At 39.6% G+C, this 16774-nt stretch overlaps 1 protein-coding gene across 1 annotated transcript in view; it reads right to left on the bottom strand.

Moving 5' to 3' along the window:
* ITIH5 (inter-alpha-trypsin inhibitor heavy chain 5) overlaps positions 1-16774 on the bottom strand; it is an 88160-nt gene that overhangs the window by 47653 nt on the left and 23733 nt on the right. The window contains exons 4-5 of the mRNA XM_037065970.1: positions 16042-16143; positions 12631-12881 (exon numbers count right to left, since the gene is read on the bottom strand). Coding sequence (XP_036921865.1) covers positions 12631-12881; positions 16042-16143 — 353 coding nt within the window. The remainder of the gene's footprint in view (positions 1-12630; positions 12882-16041; positions 16144-16774) is intronic.

Genomic DNA, 16774 nt, shown 5'->3' with positions numbered 1-16774 from the left:
AGTGCCTAACTTGTCCATGTTTCATTATGTACCCTGCTCACCTGGGCTCTGGGGGGGAGGCCTTTTAAATACACAGCTGTCAAAAATACTGTGAATAATTGGGCAACTACCTTTTGATGGTAGCAATAAAGACACAAATCAAGCAAATCAGAAGCGTACCAAAAGAAAAAGAGATGAAGCCCTGGCTGGTGTAGCTCAGTGGATTGAGTGCCCGCCTGCGAACCACACGATCGCTGTTCGATTCCCAGTCAGGGCACATGCCTGGGTTGCAGGCCAGCTCCCAGCAGGGGACTCACGAGAGGCAACCATACATTGATATTTCTCTCCTTCTCTCCTTCCCTTCCCCTCTAAAAATAAATAAATATTAAAAAAAGAAAAAGGGATGAGGACATGATGCACAGCATGGTAGGTATAGTTAGTAGTACTGTACTGCATATTTGACAATTGGTAAAAAAGTAGATCCCGAAAGTTCTCATCACGAGAAAAAAAATTCTGTCAGATCTTAACTAGACTTACCGTGGTAACAGTTTTATAATATATACAAATATCCAGTCATTACATTGTACACCTAGAACTAGCACAATGTTGCATTCCTCTACACCTCAATTTAAAAACTGCTGGCTAGGCCTCAAGAAAAAGAAAGTGATGAAGATAAGAAAAATTTTCAATAAATACCTTCATAAGTCCCTTATTACATATATAGTTTTCTTCTTGGAAAGGGTTTTTTTTCAGGTCTGCTTACACAATAAAGAATATGAAAATAAAGTGGAGAATTCATAAATATCAGTATATGTGGAGATTTTTTATTCAGATACTGAATCAAAAACAGTATCTGGATAAAAAATCCAGGCTTAAAGATAATAAAAAAGCATCTAATTATCTTTTTAAATCTATTCAAGTTCCCTATATTGACATTTGGTATTTTATATTCTTTAGGAAAATAGCATCACCTAGATATGGTAGCAACATAGAGCATAAAGTAATTATGTAAATTTACAGCTGAAGTAGTTCAGATTCAACTTTATCACTTTATAGTTGTGGTATTTGCCCATATTTCTCTTTTTCTGAAGATCTTATTTATTTATTTAGGGAGAGGGAAAAGAGAGGAAGAGAAACATCAATCAGCTGCCTCTTGTATACACCTGCCCAGGGACCAAACCCGAAACCCAAGCACGTGCCCTGACTAGGAATCAAACTGCTGACTTTTCACTTTGAGGAATGGTGCCCAACTAACCAAGCCACAATAGGCAGGGCCAGACAGACTTCTTAGCAAATTAGTTTTCTTCACTACTTACACAATGCTCTTTTTTGCTAAAATAATACGTTACTGAGCCTGTTTTCCTTATCTGATTGACTTCCTCACAGAACTATGCAGAAAACAATGCAAATACCTCACACATTCTGAAAGCAGTTTACCCCTAAAAACATGCATTATCCCTTCAATATCACTCTGTGTCCATCAAAAACCTCAAATACCTGATGCTGCTGCTCTAAGCATTTGAAACTGAACTGAATGGAGGCCCACCAAGAGCAGTGCTAGGGCATGAAAGGAGTGTAAGACAGAGATTTCAGTTAAATTCCTCTACATTGTACTCATGCGTGCAGGCAAACACGGCCCAATTATTTAGAAAACCTGGGTGTCATTTTATAAAGTCAACCTTACAGGGGTTTTTCTCTCTTTATTATTCAAAATTGTCAACTCTACACCCCTTAGGATAGGTACTACAAATATTTTTAAAACCCAGAAAACAACAAGGATGTGGAAAAGTTGGAAAACTTGTGCAGTGTTGTACATGTAAAATGTTATAGCAATACAGAAAACAGTATGGCAGTTCCTAAAGAAATTAGAAATAGAACTACCATGTGATCCAGCAATTCCACTTTTGGGGTATATACCTAGTAGAATTAAAGGTGGGCTTTCAAAGACCCCCATAGCCCATGTTCACAGCAGCACTGTTCACAATGGCTGAGACGTGAGAGCAACCCAAGTGCCCTTCCGCAGGTGAATGGGTGAACGAAATGTGGTCTGTACCATGAAGTGTTATTCTGCCTTAAAAGGAAGGAAATCCTGTCACACGCCACAATAGGAATGAACCTTGGGCACATTATGCTAAGTGAAACAAGCCAGTTACACACACATAATAAAACAAATGCTACAGGATTCCACTCATATGAAGTTCTCAGAGTAGTCACACTCACGCAGACACAAAGTAGAACGGCGGTTGCCGGTGGGCGGGGGAAGGGAGAACAGGAAGTTGTTGAATGGATACACAGGTTCAGTTTGGGAAGACGAAAAAGTTCTGAAGATTGGTGCATAACAATGTGAATAAAAAGGACTACTGGATTTAGACACAGATAAGATGGATGTGAAGGGATTGAGAAGTAGAGATTGGAAGTTACAAAGTAGTCATGGGTGTGGAAAGTACAGCAGCGGAAATACAGTCAACATTGTAATAACTATGGTACCCACTGGGTACTGGAAATATCGGGGAACAGTTTGTAAAGTATATGATTGGCTAATTATTATGTTATACAACTGAAACTAATACAAAATAATATTGGATGTAAATTGTAATTTAAAAATTTTTTAAATGAAAAACTTTAAGAAATGCTCATTTATTTACTTATTTTTGACACTATTACAGATGTTCCCTGTTTCCCCTCTTTTGTCCTACTCCCTTCGGTCCCCGCCCTCCCTCCTGGCCTTCACTGTATTATTATCTGTGTCTATCAGCTATGCATTCAAGGGGGAACCCCCCAAAACTTGGAATTATCTTCTGAAGAGCAGCCCCTCATAGCACAGGCTTCTCTTGCTGAGACAGTGTTCTGGGAACCATCTGTATCCATGTACTAGCTGGCATTATTGTGAGAGGCTGAGTTCAGGTTCAGTGAAATTTTTTTAAGGATTTCAATGTGTTTGCCCATTTCATGATGGGTGATTTACAAGCACATCTGCCCACACTGCTCTGAGTATTCAGCAGTTTTTAATAAAAAAACAGCATCACTCCCATGCCCCACCCTCCCTATTCACCCAATTTCACCCCAAGCAACCTATTTTTGTTTCCCTGGATGAAAAACGTCCTCAGAGGGAAACTTTTTACTGATGTGGAATAGGTGAAACAAAAAACATCAGAAGCACCAAAAAGCATCAAAATTGACATGTTGGAAAACTGTTTTGAGCAGTGGAAAGAAACATCGTGATAGGTATATTGCATCGAATGGAGAGCACTTTGAAGGTGACTGAAGTTTAAGCATGTAAGAATAAATATACAATTTTTATAAATAAATTCTGTTTTTGGTTTCTCTCTCAGACATGCATATATGTGCTTTGGCTAAACTCATCCAGTTCCCCCCTCAGAGACTGTGCTCTACCTATCCATGCCTCTGGTTTTATTTTGTTCATCAGTTTGTCTCGTTAATAAGATTCAACATGTGCATGAGATCAGATGGTATTTGTCTTTCTCTGACTGGCTTGTTTCACTTGGCATAATATTCTGCAGGTCCATCCATGCTGTCGCAAAGGGTAAGGCTTCATTCTTTTTACAGCTACATAGAATTCCATTGTGTAAGTGTACCACAGCTTATTTATCTACTCATTTACTGATGGGCACTTGGGCTGTTTCCAGACCTTGGCCATTGTAAATAATGCTGCTATGAACCTAGGGATGCATATATTCTTTCCGATTAATGTGTTGGTATTCTTAGGATATATTCCCAGAGGTGGATGGGTAAGATGGTAAATTAAATGTTATGTGTTTTAATCACAATGAAAAACATGTTTAATTTTTAAAGATTGACAACTGTAAGTTATTCAAGGGCAGTGGAAACATCTTTGATATATTTAGGTTCCAAGCACCTAGCATAGTGCCAGGAAGGTGGTAAGAACTTAAGATAAGCTTGTCGAACTTTCAATATGGAGATGACTCAACACATTGTCATGTGGTTGGGTGGATGAATAGAGGAGCCCTTTGAGGGGATCACCTTGAAAGGTGATGTGGTCGATGTTCTCAGTAACCCATGTCACATGTCCTGGACCCACCACTGGTTTTGGCCACAGCTGTAGTGGACAGCACCACAGGCCCGGGTGACATCCCATCTCACACACCCAACTAAGACAGCAAGAAAAAGAAAGAAAGAAAGAAGGGTCTCCCAGAGAAGAGTAGGTTCCTCACCCATGTCAAGTTAAAGAGAGAAAACCACCCTCCTGGGTCCCTCTGAGTCATCCTGCTCATAGCTGGCCCTGACTTAACTACAGCCAATGTCAGAACAAACAAGATAAAATGGGTTCTCACGTAGGCATTAGAAACCAAATCGAGCAAAACCAACTGTGGAGCCAAATGATTCATACCTGAACAATTTCTGCACTGAACAATGCTGGAAACCCTACATGACAACCAGATTGTTTCCTGGCAAAGGTACAGAGGCCAAACAGGGCCATGCCCTTCCAGCTGCAGCATGGACACTGGATCGGGAGTGGGCTGGGGGCCGAGGAGAGGACACAGCTGCAGGGAACTGGACCTGGGGTGAGTGATCCGTCTCCGTGTAGCCCTTGGATCGGGCAGAGCTGCCAGAGTTAGCAAATAAAAAGACAGGGTGCCCAGTTAAATTTGAATTTCAGATAAACAGAAAATGATTTTTTTCATATAAGTATGTCACAGATATTGTATGGAACATATTTTTTTATCTGAAATTCAAATTTAACTGAGGAACCTCTAGTTCATCCCGATATCCTAGCAAAGGAAGATAAGACCTAGATTTTTGTAGCCAGTCTCTGGAATCAAACTCTGTCTCCTAATACCTCCTTTACAGCAAAATACCTGCACCCAAGATCTGGCAAAATTAGCCAACTTACACCAGGAAAATGTTGAAAACCTAACAGCCTTTCCATTGCCAACAGCTATCATTCCTCAGCTCACCTTGCAAATCCTTAGTGAGCACCCATTCTATGGCAGGACCAGGCTAGGTGCCTAGAACACAATCCTTAAAAACTTTCACAACAAAAGGCAGACTCACGAGGCTCACAGACCAAACAAAGAAACACGTAAGATGTTAAAGCAGGTTTCATCTGACCCCTTCTTGGGCATCCACTGAAATACAAGACCTTGTGCTGGTCCCCAAGTCAGAGGCAGCTTGATCTTGCAGGATCTGTGGCTGGTTGTCCACCCGTTCCCAAAGACAGCTGCTGTGTCACCAGCCTCATCTTCTAACATAGAAGGTAGGGAAACTGTATTTTGAGTGGTTCTCTTCTTTCTAACTAAGCTTCCTCAGTCTTCAGGATCACCTGGAGGTCAACATTCATAGGGGGTTTACATGGGAGTGACAACGATTACAAAGCAAGCCGTAGCCTGAGTTCCACCTAGTCTTTCTATTTGCCCTCCCAGGCCTGTAAAGGATGCATAGCTAACTGCTGGAGAGCACAGCGGACATTACTTCCAGGGCAGTTGAAGGAAAGGGATTCTAACAACCTAATATGTAGTTTTGTTCAATTTATGTTTTTGAGGTAAAATTCACATAATATAAACTTAACCACTTCAACGTATACAGTTCATATAACATAAAATCACTTGCTCAAAAGTGTACGATTCAGTGGCATTTAGCACATTCACAATGTCACACAACCATTCTGCCCAGTTCTAAAACATATTTATCCCCCACCCCCAAAGAAAACTCTGTGACCATTAGGCGGTCACTCCCCATTGCTTCCTCCCCCAGGCCTTGGCCATCACCAATCTGCTTTCCATCTGTACGGAGTTACCTATCCATTCTGGACATTTCACATCAGTGGGTCATAAATATGAAACCTTGAAAGTCTGGCTTCTTTCATGGTTCATCCATGCTGCAGCATCTACCAGGACTTCATTTCTTAAATGGATGACTAACATTCCATTGTATGGACCTACAACTTGTTTGTCCATTCACCCAGTGATGGACATGTGGAATGCTTGCACCTTTTGGCTATTATAAATAGAGCCGCTATGAACACTTACGTACAAGTACTTGAATACCTGTTTCCTCCTTTTTTTAATCTTTTGATGCTTTTATTGTCTTAGGTGCAAAGTGCTTTGAAAGCAAGGTCAATTCTGTTACAGATTATTCCATAAGTTACAGGAGACTGATAAACAGTTACTGTACAATGCGTTACAGAGCAGCAAACAGGCATTCAGAGCAAACATCAGAAACTACAAGGTCACGACTGTGAAATGCAAATGAATGCATTCACGGAGCAGCACAGTAGGCACCCTGAAGCAGTACAACAGCAGATGTCCAGGTATCCAATTACAAAGCCACCACATGTCCCATCTTTTATCACTTGGATCTCTAAGCTAAAATTCACCGATTATTACAATAGCTCAGAAAATTGTAACAGTTTTAGTTCTTTAAGATTAAATTTATTGGGGTGACAATTCTATAATAATCATCTGTATATTGTGTTCACCATCGCAAGACTCTTTCCATCACCACTTGTCCCCCCTGTACCCTTTCCTGTCTCCCCCCCTCCCCTTTCCCTCTGGTAATCACCATACTTTTGTCCGTGTCTATGAGGGTTTTTTTTTTTTGCTTGATCTCTTCACCTTATCCACCTACCCCCCCCCATATCCTCCCCTCTATGAGTATGTTTCTATTTTGTTTGTTAGTTTATTTTGTTCATTAGATTTCATATACAAGTGAAATCATATGGTATTTATCTTTCTCTGACTGGCTCATTTCACTTAGCATAATGTTCTCCAGGTCCATCCATGCTCTTGCAAAATATAACATTTCCTTCTTTTTTACAGCTGAGTAGTATTCCCTTGTGTAAATGTACCACAGCTTTTTTATTCACTTATCTACTAATGGGCACACAGGTTGCTTGTTTTCAATTCTTTTGTGCATATGCTAAGAAAAATTGCTTGGTTGTATGGTCACTCTATGTTTAACCTTTTGAGGACCCACCGAACTGGTTTCCACAGTTGCTACACCATTTTGCATTCCCTCCAGCAATGTACACAAGTCTCGGTTTCTCCACATTTTTTCAAAAAAATTTCCACTTGTTTCTTTTTTTATTATTATAGCCACCCTAATGAGTTTGAAGTGATATTTCATTGTGGTTTACTCGCACTTCACTAAGGACTAATGGTCTTGAATATCTTTTCATATGCTTATTGTCCATTTGCATATTTAATTTGGAGAAATATCTATCCAAGTTCTTTGCCCATATTTTACTTGTGTTGTTTATATTTCTTGTGTTTGAGCTGTAAGAATTTTATATATATTCTAGACTCTAAACCTTTAGCCAGATATATGATTTGCAAATATTTTCTCCTATTCTGTAGGTTGTCTTTTTAGAATATTTTTTTAACGGCCAGATGATATGCTTCATCTTTCTTTTGCATTCTTGAGTGTGGAGCACCCCTTCATGATGGACCAGACACTGAAAAAACATCAAGACATTTATGAAAGTCCACTCATTCCTGAAACTAAAATTTCCTTTTAATGTCAAATTAGGGTAATATCACATGGGCCCCTCAGTTTTGACAGAGACCGAGGAGTTAAGATGTCTTGGGAACTCCAGCTGGGAGGCCCGGAAATGAAGTCAGCAGCCCAGGGTAGTCTCCGGGAACAAAAGGGAACTAATGCCAAAGAACACTTAGAAACAAGAAGTCAGGCTGTGTGACAAAGCCAAGATGTAGGCAAACACTAAGCTGGGCTTCGAAGAGGTAAGAGCACCTTCTCTCACAGTGGTGGGCAGAAGAGTGGGAAAAGTAGAAGAACAGTTCCCACGGGTCCAGGAAGCCGTGGTGGGAACTGAGGAAAGTAGAGAACTTCTTTTGACACCAAAATGTGTTGAACAATCATGTTTGTCTTTTCCAAGAGAAGATGGGATACCCAGTTTAATGAGCTTGAGACTTTATTACAAATATGCATTAGCCCCATAGAGAAGGCCTGTTGGTACTTTTCCATCTCAACTTTCTATGTTGATGAGCAGAAGTTGGATATGGGAGGAAGCTACTTCCCACCAACTGTGTGAGTAATTCTGTGTTGGCCTGCATCCAACAGTAAAAACATGTTGGTAAAAAGAAGAACAATATACATTTTAATAGGGATCAAAAGTTATTCTGTCCCGGCTGGTGTAGCACAGTGGATTGAGTGTGGGCCTGAGAAGCAAAGGGTTGTGGGTTCGATTCCCAGTCGGGGCACATGTCAGGGTTGCAGGCCGGATTCCTCAGTGAGGGGCATTCAAGAGGCAACCACACATTAATGTTTCTCTCACTCTCTTTCTCCCTCCCTTCCTGTCTGTCTAAAACTAAAATCCTTTAAAAAGTAATTAAAAAAAGTTATTCTGCAGTCCTGTGAAGTTAAAGAAATCATCTTTTTTAATTTAAAAGCTGCTTCTATAGATCAAGATCCTGACATAGTTAATGTCCCTAAGTTCTTCTGGGAAGTTCAAAGTGAAGGTTCTCAACATTTACTGAGCATCAGCATACCAGGGGGAGCTTTTAAAAATAGAGCTATCTGCAATCTTTAGAGTCAGAAAGTGGGTTAGTAGTTGCCTGGGGCTGGGGTGGGAACAAGGAGTGACTGGGACGATACACAAGGATTTTCGTAGGGTGATAGAAATCTTTTAAGATTGCATTGAGATGATGGTTGCACAACTCTACAAATGCACTAAAAATCAATGAACTAGACACCTAAAATGAGTATATTTTAAGCTACATACACTGAATCCCAAAAAGGCCGTGCTCTAATAAACTATGAAAAGTAGAAAAAATTTAGAATTATTCTTTAGTTTTACAAATAAATGAACATATTAAAAGCATTCATTATAGCTTCTTTATATAAATTCTTAGTTTCTCATACAAATTCATAGAATATCGCATCTCAACATGTACAGCTACCTAGGCCTACCTCGACAAATTCTAATTCAAGTATTTAATGTAGAATTCAGTCACCTATATTTCATTTTTTTAAATCTCTACAGGTGTCTATAAAGGTGTAGCCAGGCTCAAGAGTCACCGATGTAAAGCAAAAGGGAATAAATAAAACTGGCAAGGTACCTTATTTCTTACTTTGTCTCATTTTATTTTACTTTTATCCATTAGGTATCTCATTACAAATGAAAATTTTATGTCAAAAAATATTTGTAATCATGAAAGGGGCAGAAATTTTGGGCTCATGGGACAATAGGAAGTTTGAGATTTTAACACGGAGAGTGAAATAAGCTGCCTTGAACCAATCACACCGGTGGACTATCTATCTTGGTGTATGCCTTCACATGATAACACATCCCAAGGACGTCCTAGGAAGTCTGACTTTCAGATACTCTTTTCATTGAGCCCATAAATTACTAAAATATTTAGCGGAGGGAAACTGGAGGTGCTGGGGGCAGGAGAGGGAGTCTTGCCTTTCACTGTATACTAGCTTGTCATCTTTTAGATTCTAAACCACGAGTTACACGAGTTCTGAGTACATGAGCTGACATTTTACTAATCCAGAAAGCATAACAGTTTGGCTTCCAAATTACATCTCAGAGAATCAGCTCATAGATTCAGAAGGAGCCTGTTAATTTACGATTCAATAGCCATGGGCCCAATCCTGATAAAGCAGGAAAGTAAACCGGGGCAAAGATAGGTGATACTGATTTTAGGCTTGTGTGTGTGTGTGTGTGTGTGTGTGTGTGTGTGTGTGTTGAAATAACAAATGAGAGACTGGGACTTTGAACTCACACCCTCAGTATTTTACAAAACACTACCTAAGAGGGTTGTTATAAAGATTGAATGAGATAATGATTCATGCAAAGTGCCAAGTTTAGTATCTCACACATAGTAATCCTTATCTAGGATTACTTGCTTCCTTAAAAGATGAAAATGGGTCCAGTGGTCTGAGATTTGCCTAGAGAAACTCCAGAATTCTGAATTCTGAACTTAGCCAGCTCTACCAGAGGAATGTACTGGCTGGGTCCACATTCACGCAATTACAGCTCCCGTTGGTGCAAAGCCAAGCCTAGTTTGATCTCTACCCCAGATTTCTTTTAGAAACACGCAAGTGTCCAGACAAAATCACAACATGTGTGCCGCTCCTGCTGAGGCTTCCATTTTGCAGGAACAATAACAGCTGAACCCTGGAAGATGGGAATGAGGAGCAAAAAAGCAATCTGTGCTCTGCACCTGGCCTGGGCAAATGCTTGTGAAACCTCCACACTCTGGAGGGAAAATATCTGCTCTGCTACCAAGAGCTAAGAAAACAGTTTTCTTAAAAATAAACAGATTCCCAAGAGATCAATGGTCTGGAAAAAATTCCTCTGACATTCTCTCAGGCCCTGAATATAAACAGTAAGCAAATTTTTAGGTCAACAATTGGATTCATACCCCCTCCAAGCATAACACACACACCACAACTTGCACACATCTCTGAGGAGTTACAGTCATTCTGAAAGTAAGGCACAACACACACACCTCTCATTACTGCAGCATGACCCTCAGATTCTCCCATGGGGGCCTGCACACATCTCGTGAGCCCTGGGCATTCACCACCGACACACGCACAGCTGCCCTGCCCTCTCTGAGATCCTACAAACTCTCAAAGAGTCTCCCCACAGAAAGATCTCCTTCACACAGTGGTACATAAGAAAATACCCCTATAAATTATGATGAGGAATGCAACTGAACGACACTCTTTGCTATTAGTTTTGGTGTATATATATATATATACAGGGTCTGGCAGAAGTCACACCATTGAGTGTGGTTGGTGGGGTACGTGAATATCTCACATGAGATGGACAACACTGTGAACATTTCACCTAAAATGTCATATAGTGTGCTTGAGTATGACATTTTAGAGAATTATGTGCTTATGATTTTGTAATAGAAGATTTGGTATAGATTACCAGGTCATAAAAAGGGAGCATTGTTTGTGCTGAACCCTGTATATATATATATATATATATATATATATNGCAGAAGTCACACCATTGAGTGTGGTTGGTGGGGTACGTGAATATCTCACGAGATGGACAACACTGTGAACATTTCACCTAAAATGTCATATAGTGTGCTTGAGTATGACATTTTAGAGAATTATGTGCTTATGATTTTGTAATAGAAGATTTGGTATAGATTACCAGGTCATAAAAAGGGAGCATTGTTTGTGCTGAACCCTGTATATATATATATATATATATATATATATTTTTTTTTTTTTTTTTTTTTTTTTTTTTTTTCCCCTCTAATTTGCAGTTACTTACTTGGCTATCTACTCTCTAAAAGGCATTTTAAGGAAATAAAGGTTAATCAGACAAAGATCTGCCTTTAAAATTACAGTTATAATCTAATAAGAGTATTGATTTGCAAAGAAAAAATAAGATGATAATAATAATAACAACACTTAACAATTACTAAGCTCTTCCTCTGGGCGAGGCCCTTCACACACCAACGCTTCCCAATGACGCTATGAGGTAGCTATCAGCCCTGATGTGCAGATGTGCAAACTGAGTTTCGCAGGGCCCAGGTGATTTTTTCAAGGTTATACTTCATATCAGTAACTAGAATCCATTAACCATATACACGACCACTTCTATGACACAAGAATGGTGCATTGCATCTCATGACATTTCTGAATGTCAGATACCTTGACAGTATGTTAAAATTTCAATTAAGTCCAGATTGAGAGGGTCAAACTCTGTGTTTGTAATTAATACATAACAGAGGGCCTGAGTCCCTCACAGACCAGGACACACTCCAGAATGTGAGGGTAACCACTTCTCACGCAAAGAAGTTGTTTCTGGATTATTTTTGTATTATGTAAAATCATAACATTCTCTTCCTGCCCTGGTCAAGTTCTTTGTCCTGACCCCTCTTCCAATCTCGTTCCTAAATATTCTCACACAAGAAGACTTCTCGGGCCACTTTCCTTGCAATCACAGGGGTTGAATTAAGATTCTGCATATTCACTTATCGCTCAGCATTTCTCTGGCCTCGGTGTCACAGTGATCTGAAGTCTTGTCATTCTGATTCTGGTGCAATTTGTAGTCCCCTCTGTCCAAGCCTTACTGGCACTATAGGATAAGGCCCAACACAAGTGAATATTTAGTATAAACTATTAGCTTTAAAACATATTTCTATGCTTCTTACGACCCCATAATCCCTCACTCCTAGTATAAAATGATTATTTTATTGAACTTTCTAGCCTTTTGTCAAATTCGTAGTGAACAAAGGCATCATATTTAACATTATGGTGTATGCACAATTGTGTCTTTCCCCCTGTAATATCTGAATCATATTTGTAACGATGTTCTACTAATCACGTCTGTATAGTTGAATATTTAGAATGATGGAATGTTCTTGCTACCACAAGTATTATCAAATGGGTTCATGCATATACCATCTTCAATATTTTAGGTGCCTCACTTGGTTAGGTTTCCAAAAGTGAAATTCCTCTGTCAAATAATTTAAACATTTTAAAATTTCTTGATACAGACTGACTTAAAAAAATTGTACAGAGCACTGTCTTTGTTTTGCTGCAATCATTCAGATTCCCGAAAAACACAGAGTTTTTGTCAAAGAAGTGCCATTTGTTTTATAAATTGCTCTAAAGCCAACAGCCTGCTCTGAGTTGCCCAAGAATACCTCCTTGTACCCAGCAAGCACCACTCACCTTCCGCCCTCCCGCTGCCCTTCTGCCTACTGTTGTGCAGAGGAAGAACCTCCAGCGACGTGATGCCCGAACTCTCCAGAATGTTCACTTCCACTGTCAGCCTCCCCACCAGCTGCTGGGGTCGTACGCTGATGACGTGCTCATACTTCCCAAGCCGCCTCTGCAAGAGCTCTTCGTAGCTCAGGAGGAAGACAGCTTTGTCCTTGCTGGGAATAACTATGGAGGCTCTGAATGTTTCAGTCCCCTTCTCCCTGCGAGGAAAAAAAAATGGGAGCAAGGAGTCGGAGAAAGCCAGGCTCCCTCAAGTCTCCTTGGGGCACAGCCGAACTCTCCGTAACAGTTCTTAGAAATTAAAAGTAAAAGTTAGCATTGGGAGAAGTAAAGACCTACACTAGAGGAAGGTTGCAAAGGTTCAGAGGGTACTAAGGAATAGAGAATCCAAACACTACTGAACTCTCCTACCTCTCCCTGAGTCATACCCAAGGGGACAAAGGGGAAAGCAGACGCTGAAACAGGTGAATTGCTGGAAAAGAGAGCATTGGGTCAACATGCAAATTGCATTTGCTTCTTGGTGGGGATGGCCAAATAAACCAGACATTTTATGTAACTTCAAAATATATGAGGTTTTTACACCTTGGTAAAGCTTGATGGATGTGTTTAAGGGAAGGGTAGAAAGGTAAATGATTGCAAAGCATATAAAAATACAAATAATTTTAAATATTATCAGTACTTGGAGTGAGAGGTCTCTGATTCAAGGTGGCAGACTGACCATAACAGGGAGAGTAAAGGATTAAACAAGAGGCATAAGAGTGGTCTGGGCAACCACCAGCAGGTAGGACACTGGAAAACATTTCTGGAGGACTTGGGAAATTCAGTAGACCAAGAACTCTATAGCTCAGACTACATGGGAAGGGTCTGCAGCAAAGCAGAGAAACAACCTGCAGAATCGCAGAGAGACTCCAGGCTGTGGTTCAGCAAGACACCACAAGATGAGAGTGAGAAGGGGCACCACGCAGAGGGAGAACTCCAAGTATATGTGTAAATGAATACATGATTAAGATGACAGGCTTCCTATACTCCTCTTTCCCAGAGCTAAAAAAAGACAGAAGTGTTAAAATGAAAACGTTTTATCGAGAGCCAAGCAGAATCAATAAAAAAATGACTGACACTTAAACCCATCATTTTAAATTTCAGAATATCAGGCAGAGAAAAGAAATAAAAGAAATAGTATTAGGCCACATTAAATGCATCATTAGTAATGCTGGATGTTTTGAGGCACTGGAGCAATGTCTTTGAAGTTTGGATGCTAAATTATTCTGAATCTTAAATTCTATACACAGTCAACACTTTAAGCGAGGTCTCAGAAAGTTTGCCTCTCACACACTCATTTTAAGGAAGTTACTTCAGAATATACTCCAGCAAAGTGAGGGTGAAAATCAAGAATTAGGAAGATATGGAATACAAGAAGTAATTAAACAAATCCAGAGAAAAATGAAAAGTTATCCCAAGATAAACATCATATGTTAAGGCTACAAAGCAATGACAGTCATCTGTGACACCTATTCAGTCATATTTAACAGTTTAGAAATAAGCCTTGGCTGGTGTGGCTCAGTGAATTGAGGGCCAGCCTGAGAACCAAAGGGTCACCAGTTCAATTCCCAGTCAGGGCACATGCCTGGATTGTGGGCCAGTCCCAAGTAGGGGGGATTCAAGAGGCAACCACACATTGTGTTTCTCTCCTTCTCTTTCTCCCTCCCTTCCCCTCTCTCTGGAAATGAATAAATAAAATCTTTTAAAAAAAACAGCTCAGAAATCAGGATATGTCTTTCAATTGGTGATGCCTTCCAGTTGCTGCTGATAATGACATGGATGTCACTGTCATGGCTGTTCACTTAGTGACCATTTCAAATGAGTTATGTGTCTTACTAGATGTTAACTGTGAAAATATTAAGTTTTATCTCAGGAAAATCAATTGGAAACTCCAGGAGAAAACAGTGTTGTCATCTGACTAAACAAAACTGTGCCATGATTCTGAACAACTTATGAATTGTAAGAAAAGATAATCCTGATAAAGCCTTCCTGATAAAGACCACTTATAGACCAACAAAGTCAGGCTTGAATAACCCGCTGTGGCAAGGGAGATCATATACCAGAAGCATCATGGAGCATCTGGCCAAACCAAGGAGCACACGGGTTATTACAGGACTGGGGGAAGGGTGGGCGTAGGTGAAGTCAATGAAGCGGTCTTTGGAAGCTCAAGGAAGAGCAGGGCCGTGTGTAAAGCATTTCATATCATCAGCCTGAACCGAGAAGCAAATTCAAGGTTCCTTGTCCTTAGGAACTACAAAATTAAGATCAATATGGACTTCTGTGGCAGACACCCCCTCAACTGAAGCTGTGGACCTCGGTTGCTTTTCATGATCAAAGCGAACCCAAAACTCACGTGTTCCATTCTCTCTAACAAGATTTCCAACAGCAGAGTGTCTGACAGTCTACAATTTCAGAGAACAAACTTCCTCAAAACTATATTCTTTTACCAATGAACAAAAAGCAGGTTTACATGTTTACCGCATTTCACATTTTATCTAAATACTAAGACCATTTTCCTCCAAATGAGGCTGGTAAAGAGGGAAAGAGAATCTTGGTATATTAGATTCTCTTAGTATACTAGATGGCTCTGTGGTTAGTTATTCATGTACTGTTAAAAAGTAAATGCTGTTTCTTGATTTTCAGTGTTTAGTTTCAGTTTATAGACAAAACAAAAAACACAAATATCAGGACAGGTCAGAATTTAAGTCAGTAAATCTGGGGAATCAAAAGTAAATGTTTAGATAAGGAAAGATGGGTGCTGGAAATGGAAACTGAAAGGCACGGTAAAGCGCAAGAGAGGGAATAGTGTCATCAAAGAACGCGGGGCCAGTCTGAGATGGTGCAACTGTTTAAACTGATGTAAGAAGAAGGAATAATTATGTAAAAATCTGGAATGCAGAGGAAGAATGGGAGCATTGCAATTATGCTAAATCCTGTGTTTTCCCAGCAAAGAATCAATGGATACTATCTGATTTTTATCAAGAAATTTGGAAAAACAAATACTATCATAAAATATTTAGATTTAGGGGGATAACCAAAAAAGCTACAAAAATATTAGAAGCGGATGTTTCTAGAGAGTGAGAACTGGGGAGCAGGAGTGCTAAAATGTTCCTTTTTTTACTATAACTCCTTCTCTACTGTGCTGTTAACAAAGTTTTATTATTATTATTATTATTATTATTATTATTATTATTGTAAAAAAAGTAAAAAGAAAATAAGTACTTAAAGGAAGAAAAGAGATCCAGGTGGCTAGGCAAAGAGGTAGAAAATTTCACATTTTGCTAAAGTGAATTTTTAATTACTTAATAAAAGGGCACTTACCCATCATCTTCTGCAGTTTTATTCCTTTTCTCTTCTACCTTATCACCATTTTTCTTTTCTCTCTCTGTGATTTCTCCCTGATACACCTTGTCTCCAATTAGCCTGTAAACCAGACAGCTGTGTTACCAGCTTGCAGCTCCCAGACAAATACAAACATAGATCTCACAACCATGACAACGGTAAAAAAATATTTTTATTTGCCTCTTGCATATGCAGAACCTACATTCCAAACCAGGGCACTACCTTTGAATCATTCATTTCATACTAGGGCAATTTTTAATAGGTACAGAAGGTAAGACCAGCCCATAGACCCTCTATAATTCCTCAGGAAGAAATCAGGGAATCTGCTCAAGCTTCCAAGACATGTCACAAACTTGAATCTTGCCCAGGCCTTAAAATGCAAATGAAGTACCTCCCCTCTTTTGCATATCTTTACCATCCACTGGGAAAAGAAGAAATATAACTAACAAAGCAAAGGTTTCATGCTGTCTCATTATTCAGATCTCAACTTAAACATTGCCTTTTCTGAACTACCTCCTTGATTTCCCTACCTCAACAAGCCCCTCTCAGTTCTGTTTGCCACCATTATAGCCTTTGCTACTGTCTGAAATTATCTCACTTATTGATTTGTTTACTGATTATTATAAAATTTCTGGAGCAGAACAACATTGTCTTTTTCCTAAAAGTGTACAATCACTTTGAAGAGTGCCTGGTCTTGTTGGAGGGAAGGAGA

This window comes from Sturnira hondurensis, unplaced genomic scaffold (assembly GCF_014824575.4).
Source record: "Sturnira hondurensis isolate 20B ecotype Veracruz unplaced genomic scaffold, ASM1482457v3 Scaffold0016284, whole genome shotgun sequence".
In the NCBI taxonomy this organism is placed as follows: Eukaryota; Metazoa; Chordata; class Mammalia; order Chiroptera; family Phyllostomidae; genus Sturnira; species Sturnira hondurensis.
This window is presented reverse-complemented; position numbering and strand designations above follow the sequence as displayed.